Source organism: Lissotriton vulgaris, chromosome 5 (genome assembly GCF_964263255.1).
Source record: "Lissotriton vulgaris chromosome 5, aLisVul1.2, whole genome shotgun sequence".
Taxonomy (NCBI): domain Eukaryota; kingdom Metazoa; phylum Chordata; class Amphibia; order Caudata; family Salamandridae; genus Lissotriton; species Lissotriton vulgaris.
The window spans coordinates 1,392,461,432-1,392,475,120 of record NC_141693.1 but is presented as its reverse complement, the minus strand read 5'-3'; the positions used below and the strand labels follow the sequence as shown (position 1 = coordinate 1,392,475,120).

Below are 13,689 nucleotides of genomic sequence, written 5' to 3'. Positions count from 1 at the left end.
ATAACTTCCATAAAGCACCTGATGTGTCTGATGTGCTATTTCAGTGACTGTTTACCACCCCACAGTGGAGACGCCGCATCTTCGGTGTATGCATCCAATTTTTCACTGTTTATTGCTAGAACTGTATTAAACCCTAGTGATCCTTCTCACATATATTTTTCAGTTACACTGGTGCTGTATTGCATATGAATACCTAGTGATGCCTTGGAGGGTCGAGTGGTCGATAAAGGGATTTTTAGCTACGCCGTTATTGGTGATTGTTTGCCACACCTTTGAAATATCGCCTCATCCTTGGTGAGTGTGTGTGCTTTTCACTGTTGATTTCTAGTAGTGCATCAACCCCAAGTATTTTCTCTGATATATATTTGTCGGTTACAGCCGCGTTATACGACATTCACTCACCAAGTGAATCCTTGGAGGATTGAGTGGACCGTAAGGGATTTTGTATAATTTTACTATGGGATTTTCATTCCCATTGAGTCGCAGTAGTTTTAGTTATTTATAATGCACTTTTCATTAAAACAATTTTAGTCGGGTGACCTCTTATAAGCCGGACTGCCTCTATTTGTCTCGGGGCTCAGGATTTTGAAACTCCTATTAGGTAACTTGTTTGCACAATTCATGTGTATTATACGTTTGCGGCATGCACTTTTAGCACTTAGTTGGTTGATGGAGTAGGGAAGAGGCCAGTGACAGGGCAAATGGTTTGTGCACAGACACCTTTCGAAAGGTCCAACCCCGGTAGAAATCCTAACCTTCACTCTGAGCCAGCTACATTTGTGGGAAACAGATGGGTTTCACCAGCTCGACTTCCTCCTAAAGTAAACAACCATAGTTTTGTGCCGACTAGGGAAGGCCAGGGTACCCACCCAAGACCAGGCTTTTATATGGGAAACACCCCTTTTGAGAAACCTCTCCCCATAATCTACATGACTAAGGTTCCTAAACTCATGAGCGACCAAAGTTATGAAAGCCGCAAATCCCTTTAAAATAAAGTTATACATTGGGTAAGACATATAAGGGGATGCAGGTCAGTAATAAGGGAGGATGTGGCAAAAGTAAGGAGGGTGTCACTGGGAAGTTCGCAGACTGACTGTATTGAGTGGAATGATTTTATCGACAACCAAGATATCTGCTTGTTCCAAGAGACATGGAGCTTGGTCCCTTATATAAACCTGGGTTTCCTACCTAAATAGTCGAAATGTGGAGATTTTTAATGTGTACGCCAGAGGGTCTCCCGGGAACCAACTATCAGCTACCATAGCAGAATTAGAGTCCGTACTGTCTACCACTCCTCCCAACTCTGTCATTATCATGGCAGGAGATTTTAATTGTACCTTCAAACCGCTGAGTGGGGAGGATGTATTGGGTATAGGGGAGCAGCATAGCAAATTAGCTATTCCGCCGCTCAGCTTAGCCCCAATCAAAAAGTGGACTCAAAGGGCCAGCCTATTGAACGCCCTAACCTCAGAGTACAATCTAAGAGCGGTGAACAGTAGGACACGTTCTGATCTAAAAGGGTCAAACACATAATATAGGTCTTGCTACCCCTCACGGATTGATTATATCTTGCTGGATATTCGGCTCTGGGGTGACCTTTTGGATATGGAAGTGAAGGCTACCCAGGATAGTGACCATAACCCCCTTTGTATGCAATTAAGAAACAGCTGGGCCGTCTCTAAGCCCCCTAATTCAGTGAGGATGCTAACAAAAGAGGTAGTACCTTCCAATTGTAAATGCTGTCTTAAATGGCACAAGTTTGCATACCAGGAGGGTAAATGGACTAGTATAAGAGAACTCATTGAGCATAAGACCATAGAGCTGGTGTCAATTAGTGATGCCATAGAGGATATACAGAATTCCCCACTCCCTGAATTCTATCATAATACGATAGACGGATTGGGAATGTTCTTTGCCATTCCGGACCCTAGCAATCAGAGTATTAAAAAAAGCCATATTCCCAGGCCATCTAACCTTTGGTTCTCAGACGTTTGCAGGGAAAAGAGGCTTAGTCTTTCTTTGGCACTACAAAGTAACAACCCCTCTCTAGTTAGAATCGCTAGGAAAGAGTACTCTCAGGCAGTAGAGCTAGCTAAGCGCAATTGGGAAGAACTACATTGACAGGAACTTAAAAACGCCTCCCAATTGAAAGACACCACTGTGTTCTGGGAAATACTCAATAAAGGTTTCCGGAAAGGGATCCAATCCGATTCCCAACCACATCACAGAACATGAATGGTATGCCCATTTTCTGGGCCTATATTGTGATGATGGAACCATTTCACCAACCTATAATGAGAACCTCCCACTACCAGCTGGGGGTCTTACACCCCATGATGCACAAGAGAACTCTAAACTATCCGAGCCTTTTAACCTCAAAGAAGTTTCATCTGCTATAGCTGGGCTAGCCGCAGGAAAGGCGTTGGGTCCGGATGGCCTTCCTGGAGACCTCTTGCTACGCTAAGTAAAAGTGTGGGCTGACTTTATTCTGCTTTTAATGAACCAGATAGTTATAGGCCATCCTGTCCTGGACTCTTGGAAGGGCGCAGAGGTAGTTGCAATATATAAAAAGGGTAATAGGGAGGACCCTGCCAACTACAGACCGAGTAGTTTAATCGATGTAACACAGAAGGTGGTTGGCAGGGTCCTTCTAATGAGGATAAGGACATGGATGGATGACGGCGACGTCCTTTCGCATTTCCAAGCAGGGTTCAGACAGAAAGTCGGCAGAATGGACCAAGTGTTTAGATTTTGCATGCTACATTGGAAAGTAGTGACCATCGGGAAAGGCAGTTTATATCTACCCTTTATCGACCTCAAGACCGCATTCGATCTGGTCCCTCGAGCCAAGCTTTGGCAGGTGTTGTCTGATCTGGGCATCCCACCTATGATTCTCGATTTTACCAAGCGCCTCCATGAGGCGAATTATGCCAGAATCGGGTGGAGTAACAAAGGACAGCTGACTGGAAGGGTGGTGGTGACTATCGGGGTTCGCCAGGGTTGCGTGCTGGCTCCAACTCTGTTCTCTCTCTTTTTAAATGGGGTGGTAGACCATTTGAGAGAGGTTCCAACTGACGATCCAACCCTGGCAGGGGAGAAAACCCCGACCCTCCTATTAGCCGCCGACACCCTATTGGTGTCAAAAAACCCTAGTGGTCTACAAAAATTGTTAGACAGGTTCAGTCAGTTTTGCAATTTACGGGGACTTTCCATTAATACTAGTAAGACAAAACTAATGACGCTCTCTCCGTCTAAACGCTTTAAGAACGGCATCACTTTGACTGGAACTCCCCTAGAAACCGTAGAGTCTTTTGACTATCTGGCCATTCGGTTGAACAACTTGATGAAGTGGAATGCCCATTTGGCCAAGATGCTCCTTAACCACAAGCGGGTGGCGGGGGCAATCTTGAGAGAACAGCAGCTTTCATCTAGCAGACCAGTAGGCCCTGCTCTTGTGGTCTACGATGGTAAAGCATTGCCCTCAGCACTTTATGGGTCAGAACTATGGGGATTCGAGAATGTTAGTGACTTAGAGAAATCAGAAAATAGGTTTTACAGAGGCCTGTTTTCCCTGCCACTTTCTACCCCTTTAATACCTCTCCAAAAGGATTTTGGGAAGCATTCCTTTTCTGAGATTGTAAGATTACTTTTTTGGGTGCGCCTAAGAAGGACCCCTGAACTGGCCAACTATGCTGCTGCACTGAGCGAGAGCATCAGTTTAGACACAGGGATCAAGATCAAATGGATCTGAAAATTAAAGCAGTTGGTAACAGCGATAGGGTATGGAGAGTCATGGGCAAGTCAGACCCCACCAGCGAAGCAAATAGTCAAAAAGGCATACTGGGAATGGGTAAAAGGGGAGGAGACGCGAACATCCTACTGGGGAACCCTCACAAAACAGTTTCTGGAGCATAAGCCTAATGCTATATTTGAATACTATCTCGATTATATACAATCTCCACGAGATAGAATGCTCTATATGAAGTTTAGGTTAGGAATTCTCCCTGTTAATGAGTTGGTAGCGGGCTGGAGAAGCCATAGTTTATTATCTGTGAGATACCCCGGATGTCAGATGCCCTCAGAATCTATCCCCCATTACCTCTTTGCTTGTCCCGCATATAGGGCAGCCAGGAGGAAAAGGCTTAAACCCACTTGTAAAAATCTGGGGTTTATAGGCTGCAGGGCAGCATTACGGACATTTAAATCTGATCCTTCTTCTCTCAGTATGACCTGTGCGATAGCCAAATATCTGGTCAGCGCCTGGTTGACACGTACTAAGCTGCTAAAGCAAGATGAGAGTTAGTGATTTAAGGGTCCCAAATCTGTTTTACTGCGCCTGCTATATGACATGTGTTTTTATTGTATATATTGTATAAGCTTTTTAATGGTTTTAGATACATTACTATTGTCATTAGTTGTATGTAATGATGGATTTTTTGATTACTAAATCATGCTTGTACATGCTTTTATGATATTTTTTATATCGAATAAAGTACATACAACAACAACTTAGTTGGTTGTAGAGCACTAGGGGCACTTGGAGTAATAATGCATGGGTATGTGCACTTGTCCTTTCTATGCACTACTAGTGGTTAGTTTTGGGTCTTTTCTGGGATTTCTTTATTTTTCTCAACATTTGTCCAGAGGAAACATGAGGGTATGCTCATTTGCCTGTGATTCTGTATTTAAAGTTACTTATAAGCGTAGATTGCCATTGTTTTGGGACATTTGGTGCCTGGATTAAGATCCATGGGAATGTGTACACGTGTATCATGGATTGTGCTTCTTACCTGGAGTCAGATAGTTGAATTCAGACAACTAATGTTTCTTCATTTCTAGATACACCTGACGAAGGGCTTCTGTTATTGCCCGAAATGCATTGGGATGTACCTTTCAGCCAGTCTTAAGAATGTCAAGACTGGCTTTCAAGTGTGAACGACTTTACCAAAAATCATATTTTTTAATTAAATTGACTTGATTCACATTGTGGTTTCAAGTACTGTTTGATATATGTGTTTAGTTTGGGCTTGTTTGATTAATATTTTGATCACATGTTAAAATTCATTTGTCATTGTTTGCATTTGTTTAAGCCCTCACAAGGGATCCTACAGTGCACACTGTATCTGGGGCATTAGCTCAAGATAGTGTTCAGCGCTCAGAGGTGGAGCTGGTGAGAGACTAAGTGAGCATGCACTGTGAAGGTGTTGCACCAATCACATTTGCTGTGGAGGGGGCAAGCTTGCAGTAAGTATGCAAGATTGACTCATATTTTATAGCCTTACAGGGTTTGGAGAGTTGGCCCATTGGTTCAGAAAAGGTCAGCAACTACATACCACATAAGGACACTCTTCCTCTGTTCTATAGAAATGATCTAGGTGATAGTTGTGGGTGTGAATGCTAATAATAGTACACCTTGAAACATGATCTGCTGAGTATCTTGAATGTGTGAAGTGTTCAAGCTGAGCTCTAAAGGTAACGTGAGTCACATAGTAGAGGGATGTACATCACATCACAGGGTGCCACTGGTCTGTGCCGTTCTGAAGAATCTCGCCCGAGGGAGAAGCCAGTGATTACTAGACTGGCCTGTATTGTCCAGCACAGTCCCCCACGGAGTTGCTTGCAGAATGTTGTTTTATCAATGACAGACAACAATCTCAAGCTGTTTAAAAAGCAGCTAAAGACCTTGCCTTTTAACCAATCTAGACTTCCCCCTTGCTCCGTGCTCTGTGGTTTCTGTAGATGGCTTTTGCGCTAGGACACTCTTGAGTATCCGTGAGTGTTACAAGGGCTTTATGAAATAACATAACATAACATAACATAACGAGGACTTTTCTGGCAGAAAATGTGTCCAACAATGTTGCTCCTCACAAAGTAGTTAACTGCTTAACCGCAGTTACAGTTCCGCCGCGATGAGGCGGTTTAGCGGATTGGGCGGGGCTACGTCGGCCAACGTTGGCCGACAAACGCATGGAAGGGGTTAAAGCAACTCAGTTGGAGAAAGATTCTCTCCCTGGAGTGACGCTGCAGACTAGCGGACAGCAGGCCTGAACCCATGCTCTAAATTAGTGCATAATTCCAGATTGAACCTGTAATCTATGCATCTGGGTAGACTGCACTTTTTTGCCAGAAAAGTTTTATAAACTCAAAGAAAGAGAGCGGGCATAGGAACTCTAATTTAAAAATGTACCTTTTACTGTGTGAGTCTGAGCATCCCTTCAATACCAAGCTGCAGTACCATATTTCCACACATGGCAATAATATGCTGCTTTTCTTCTTTTCTCAAAAGGGTTGCCCTTTGACCCATCACTTCACTTAAGCAATGCAGCTTCCAATGTAACCTGTTCTGTCATCTTTGGGAAACGGTTTGACTATCAAGATACAGACTTTCTTGAATTACTTAGAATGATCCAGGAAACAGCAGTACTCGCAAGTTCATTAAGTGGCCAGGTAAAGTATTGTTTCCTTGCAAGATTTGTGGGGGATGATTACTGGCATATGGTATAAAGCTGTCTATCTTGGGCATTGCTGTACTGCTTTCTTCATAGGACAGTCAAGTCATAGTTGTGTTGTTGCAATCCTCTTAACCCTTACTAGCTCTTAAATCAACTCAACAGATGGTGCTATCAGTTCTTTTCTCAATTTTCTACTCCCAGGGCACATTTATCAAAAGGTAATTAAAAGCATACAATTTACCTCTTATAGCTACTAAGCACCCTAAAAATTGTTGTTAGTCTACCTCCAAATACGATTCATCTGGCTCATCATGTAAGGTTTTTCTGAAGTGTAGGATTGAGTGAGTTTTATGGCTGAGCATTCCAAATTCTGGGCGCATTCCCAGACAATGAACTGGTTGGTAATTATTCTTTCTTACATTTCGGCAGAATCAAGCTAAAATTATTTGAGCTTTACAAAGGCCAGCCTTAGATAGTTTATTTGCAAAGTAGATATGTATTTCAGTGTAGAGAGCTTTGTGGGTTAAGCAGGCCGTTTTGCATATTGTCCTCTCGCTATGATTGGTAGCCAGTTCGAGTGGGAGTGATGTGATCATAGCGGCTCTCCCCAGAGAAGAGTCTAGCTGCTTTGCTGAGTTTGGATTTCATAGAGACAAGATAGATTTTTGGGGTACAGGCGATTGTTGCATTACCATAGGGATGTATGATGGAACGACACAAGCCATTACCATGCATTGCTTTACAACGCAATCATTACAATCGTCGCAACACTACCATTGCAAGTCTTTAACACGCACGTCTTGGCCACACATATGCCTTTATCATGCATGTCTTTACAACACAATTTGAGTTGTCAAGGCATGTATAGTAAAGGCATATGTGTGGTAAAAACGTACCAGGAAAGTATAACCCCAATTAAAATGTTATATATATATATATATATATATATATATATATATATATATATATATATATATATATATATATATATATATATATATATTCACTGAAAAAACCATAGGTTATAGACCATATATAGTTAGGAATTCGCATTTACAAAACCTTATTTTACTCACACAAAACCATTGAAATTCCATATATAGTTAGTTGCACTAACTATATATCGCGCACCCGCAATCCACTGCTGATGATGTCACATATTACATCATTCATGACATGGTCAGTGACATCACTGATGACATCACTGATGACATCTCAAATGACATCACTGATGACATCTGAAATGACATCACTGATGACATCACTGATGACATCTCATTTGACATTACTGATCACATCACTGATGATATCATTCATGTGATAATACGATGAACCTCTTCAGACTCTAATATAACCTTAGATACAATCAGTGTAAACAGACACTCACAGACTGTCACTCATCCATGGAGTTACTCACACACCTAGTCAGTCATGCAAAGAATCAATCACACCTCCGTTTCCTCAACTATACAGTTATACACACCTTACTTAATCAAACATATACTAACACATATTTACTCTCTTATACAATCACTGATACAAGTTCACAATGATCCATACAGCCACTCACACATTCACTGGCTCTTATGCACAGTTATTTATATATGTCAACTCTTACATGTACTGTGTTTTACATATGTACTTACTTTGACATGTAGCACTGAGAAATCCAATCACTCACCAATACACTCATGCAGACAGTCAACCGCCCATACAGCTGTTTCCACATGCACTTTTGAAACCATACATCTAGTGAATCAACTGCTCACACATCTATGCACAGAGTCATACACCTCCCAGCCACCCACACACACACTCAGTCTCCCATACAAATACTTGGGCAACCAATCAATAACCCATATAGTTACTCATATAGCTACTTATCAACACATGCAACAGTTTACAGAACAACAGACATAATGATGCACAAATTAAGACAGTTTAGTCACTAACCCATGCACTCAGTGAGACACATTTAATCACTCACTCATACAGTCAGTCATGCACCTACTAAATCCTTCATCCAGACACTTATACATCCACTCATTCTTCAATATGTAAGACATATTTTAACTTTACAGAAACATACAGTCACTGGATGTTGTCATCAGTGATGTCATCAGTGATGTCATTTGAGATGTCATCAGTGATGTCATCAGTGATGTCACTGACCATGTCATGAATGATGTAATATGTGACATCATCAGCAGTGGATTGCGGGTGCGCGATATATAGTTAGTGCAACTAACTATATATGGAATTTCAATGGTTTTGTGTGAGTAAAATAAGGTTTTGTAAATGCGAATTCCTAACTATATATGGTCTATAACCTATGGTTTTTTCAGTGAATTTTCAAGGTTTTGTAAATGCTAATTCCTAACTATATATGGTCTATAACCTATGGTTTTTTCAGTGAATTTTCAAGGTTTTGTAAATGCTAATTCCTAACTATATATGGTCTATAGCCTATGGTTTTTTCAGTGAATATATATATATACATACATATATAAACATATATCATCTGTATATCTATATAAATACAAACATAAATGCATGCATACATATACTTATATGCATTTTAGGGTTGTTAGGGCGTTTTCGTGTGTATTATGTTGCTTTTTTAGGGCTTTTGGGTCAATTAAGTAGGGTTCCCGGAGCCTAGGGCTGAGGGGCTGGTTCAGTTTCGTGCGTATTGGTGTTGGCAAGGTTTTGAGGGATTTTGGCGGTTTTTGGTCGAGATTTGGCCGTTTTATGGCTTTTTTTTGTGTTTGCAGGGGGTGCGTATTCGGGTTGAAATTCGTCCCCGTTCCAGTATATGGATTGGGCTGATTTTTGGTAAGATGTTAGGGAATCGCTGGAACTAGTGTCCAGCCAAGTTTAAAGCGGATCGGAGCAGTGGAAGTGCTTTAAAGAGCAATTTTTGTGCGGAGTAGCGAATTGCCATGTTATTCATTGGGGGTTTTTGGTGCGCATGGAGAAGGTGAATTTGGGGTGTTCCAGTTGCGCTAGAGGGACGGGGCTTGGGTGAGCTGTAGGGAGAGTGGATCGGCAGGTGTGCCGAATTTTTGGGATTTGTTGGCCGAAGGGAAGGGTGTGCTTGGGCAAAGTCGATTTGGTGAAAACGGTGCGTTATTTACATGAAAGTTGAAAAAACACTAATAAAAGCAAAGCTAAAAAGCCACTTCATTACAAACAGAATGGCTTTAACTTAAACGAGGGCGAGATCTATTGCATTTTCAATGCTTGTTTACTTTGGTTCCATCAAGAAGGCATTCAGATGTGTCACATATTTGCCATAAATTCTGAATGTTAGCACTCTAGTTGCACATTAGATCACTGTAGTAATGCTACTGCTCACCAGGGACGTCTGCTGCTGGTATTCAAAGTGCATGTTTCAGTCTGCATGTCAGAATTTTTTTAATGAAATAGAAGAGGATTTGAGAAGTCACTCAAAATGATCCCTAATTTTTCTTTCTGAAGCACTAATCATACTTTCTATGGCAAAATTAACCCCCTCATGTTGTTCCTTTTTAAATTGAGTGTTTTCAGACTTACCACTTCATTCCAATCAAGATGGCTTCTGGTGTGCCATACTTTTGTCATAAGTAAGACTGTTAGCGCTCTAGTTGTTCTTTAGAACACTCTGGGACATTCTGTCATTGGGCTATACTTGGGGTACATCTGGGTGATATTTGGGCTACATTTAGGCTCTTTTGTCTCTGGTGGCCATCTTGGGAGACTATGTCAGAATTTTTTAATGAAATTGAAGAGGGTTTGAGAAGTCACTCAAAATGTGCCCTAATTTTTCTTTCTGCAGCACTAATCATAATTCATATGGCAACATATACCCCCTCATTTTGTTCCTTTTTAAATTAAATGTTTTAAGAGTTACCACTTTATTCCAATCAAGATGGCTTCAGGTGTGCCATACCTTTGTAATAAGTAGGACTGTTAGCGCTCTAGTTGTTCTTTAGAACACTCTGGGACATTCTGTCATTGGGCTATACTTGGGCTACATCTAGGTGATATTTGGGCTACATTTGGGCTCTTTTGTCTCTGGTGGCCATTTTGGGAGACTGCATGTCAGAATTTTTTAATGAAATAGAAGAGGATTTGAAAAGTCACTCAAAATGTGCCCTAACTTTTCTTTCTGCAGCACTAATAATACCTTCTATTGCATAATATACCCCCTCATTTTGTTCCTTTTTAAATTAAATATCTTAAGAGTTACCACTTTATTCCCATCACGATGGCTCCAGGTGTGCTATAACTTTGTAATAAGTAGGACTGTTAGCGCTCTAGTTGTTCTTTAGAACACTCTGGGACATTCTGTCATTGGGCTATACTTGGGCTACATCTGGGTGATATTTGGGCTACATTTGGGCTCTTTTGTCTCTGGTGGCCATTTTGGGAGACTGCATGTCAGAATGTTTTAATGAAATAGAAAAGGATTTGAGAAGTCACTCAAAATGTGCCCTAATTTTTCATTCTGCAGCACTAATCATACTTTCTATGGTAAAATATACCCCCTCATGTTGTTTCTTTTTAAATTAAATGTTTTAAGAGTTACCACTTTATTCCAATCAAGATGGCTTCAGGTGTGCCATACCTTTGTAATAAGTAGGACTGTTAGCGCTCTAGTTGTTCTTTAGAACACTCTAGGAGGCTGCAGTAGAACACAAAGGAATCAACTGACAGTCTCTGTCCTTGTTGGATGTACATGTTTTACTGAGAATGTCAGACTTCATTTTCACATGACTGAGAAAGATAATGTGAATTTACAGAAAATATGCTTTCAGTTTAGCTTATAGATCCCCTTCCAAACCACTGTGGGAAAATCATGAGATATTAGTTTTCTTTCAAACAATATTCATGATATCACAGCAGAAGGTTTTTTCACATGGTAAAATCACCTTAGAACCCACCACAATTCCTAAAACGAGTATGGTACCATCAACAAATGATTTATAATGTAACTAAAGTCCTAAAACCCTCTATTAACTACAATGCTTTTTAATGAGGTGCTATCATGTATATTGGTCCCAAGATGGCTGCCAACACTTCTTGGATGAAGTGCTGACAGCCAATCAGATCAGATGTGTGGTTAGGCTCCGCCCAGATATATATCTTTTTTTGAACCTAAATTACTCAAAATCCACTGGAGCACATATATTGAGACCTAGCAAAGGCACATCAGGCTAACAGTCCCTACAATTTTGCCAAGTTTCGTGTAAATCCATTCAGCCGTTCGAGCTAAAAGTGAGGCCAACCGCCCTATGGAAATTAACATGGGAAAAACGCGTTTTGGGACCCCCCTTTTTTCTCAGCCCCCCCTTGATGAAACCCCCCCAAATTGTCAGGGGCTGCTCAGAAACAAAATGTTCCATTTTCCTGAAAATTTCAGCCAATTCCGTCCACAAACGCCAAAGTTATTAGACATAGAATTTCCAAAAATCCCATAGAGAAAAAATCCTAACTATATATACCTACTGGCGACCAGTATATGTGTATATATATATATACACACACACACACACACACACACACACACACGCACATAGACACCTAGACTAATAAAAGGGTTCAATGCACAAATCAGAAAAATTGTGTACAGACACTGGAACTCTATCAGAAACGACCCAGTCATTGGTAATTTCACCAAAAAGTATCTCCAAATCACGTTTAGCAGGGCTAAATCCATGAGGCAGGAGATAGTGAACAATGCCCCCTGCAAGGCCAGACCTAGTGGCACGTGGTTAAAATCTCCCTAGGGTTTCTTTAAATGCACCAAATGCAAGGCCTGCAAACACGGTATTAATACCAAAGAGGTCAGGTTACCCTTTAGGCAAGCCCCCTACTTTATCAGAGGGTACTACACCTGTAAAACGGACTTCGCAGTTTATGTTCTTCGTTGTACTTGTGGAAAAAACTACGTGGGTAGCACTATCCATCAAGTCCACGTACGTATTTTGCAACACTTAAGAGCTGTTGCCAATAACGACCCCGTACCCTATTGCATGCCACATCTACACAACACACAATGGGAGGGCACAGGACCTATCATTTTATGTGGTAGACACAGTCCCCAAAAATCCCAGGGCAGGCAACAAGTTACTAGTGCTCAGAGGGCTTGAGTCGCAATACATCATTTTGTATAATTCCAAAATACTGAATGGGATGAATGCAGACTAAGCACTTAATGTACCTTTATGAATTATCTTTGCTGTCTGACCCGCTACTCTTTTCAAATTCTGCGATGCTTGGACACACCATCTGTTTTTAATTTTACACTGTATCTCTTTTGTGTTCACGTTCTTATTCCACCGTGTGACATCATCTCCCCCTCACTCCTCGTTATCTAGTTACACAGCACTTGCCCGTCTCACCCTTCACATGCCCTTCTGAGCGTAGTCTGTACACTCCCTGTTTTGCATCGTATCTATAAAATAAGCCCACTTGGGCTAGACCACATTACCGTTATGGAAATTCACAGATGATTGTCCATTGCTATTGACTCTCTCTCTATTTTAGCACACTTGTTCCCCCATCTGCCTAATACACCGTGCAGTGAGTGTCCTTGATCCCAGCACTGGTCGAGACTCTTTTTAGCATACTACGATGCTGCATCCTCAATACTGAGCCCTTCACTTGCTCACACTATGCTCACCTTGGGGGCGTAGCTTCTGCCCCCTCGCGTCACGTTCCAGGGATGGGGAATGTAGGCACACACCGACCTCTGCCCTCTGACTTACGGCCCGATCCAGGTCTGTCCTCTCATTAGTCACTAACTCTGACGAGCTCCATGTTTCTTCCATCTTCATCTGTGTTTTCCCCAGGCTCGATGATGTCACACCAGGGCTTTAATTATCACCAGACTGTGTTACAATGTATTTATTTTTATTTTTCCATACATGTGATGTTTAACAGTATGCCTTATAATATCAACACAGTCATCCTTATTTTTCAGGACATTTGTTTAGTACTATGCTGATAAGTTTAGCAGTACTTTCTTGATGTATCTAAATGCACTGTCATGTCCGTCTTTGCCTTAGGAAACTACTATGTCCATGGTGGTGTCCGTGTGGTAACCATGACAACATTGTCACGAACACAGTGTATTTATGTTGCTTAACATTGTGTCCAAGTAGTAGTGACCAAGGCGGTTCGCCGCCAAAACGCATCTTGCTTTTGTTGGATTAATAAATACTTTTTGCCAGTACATAACGGACTTTGTGCC

At 41.4% G+C, this 13,689-nt stretch overlaps 1 protein-coding gene across 1 annotated transcript in view; it reads left to right on the top strand.

The window, feature by feature from the left end:
* The window catches only part of LOC147712641 (cytochrome P450 2G1-like), a 566,383-nt gene that overhangs the window by 160,180 nt on the left and 392,514 nt on the right, over positions 1-13,689 (top strand). Inside the window, exon 4 of the mRNA XM_086923336.1 lies at positions 6,287-6,447. Within this exon, the coding sequence (XP_086779462.1) occupies positions 6,287-6,447 (161 nt within the window). The remainder of the gene's footprint in view (positions 1-6,286; positions 6,448-13,689) is intronic.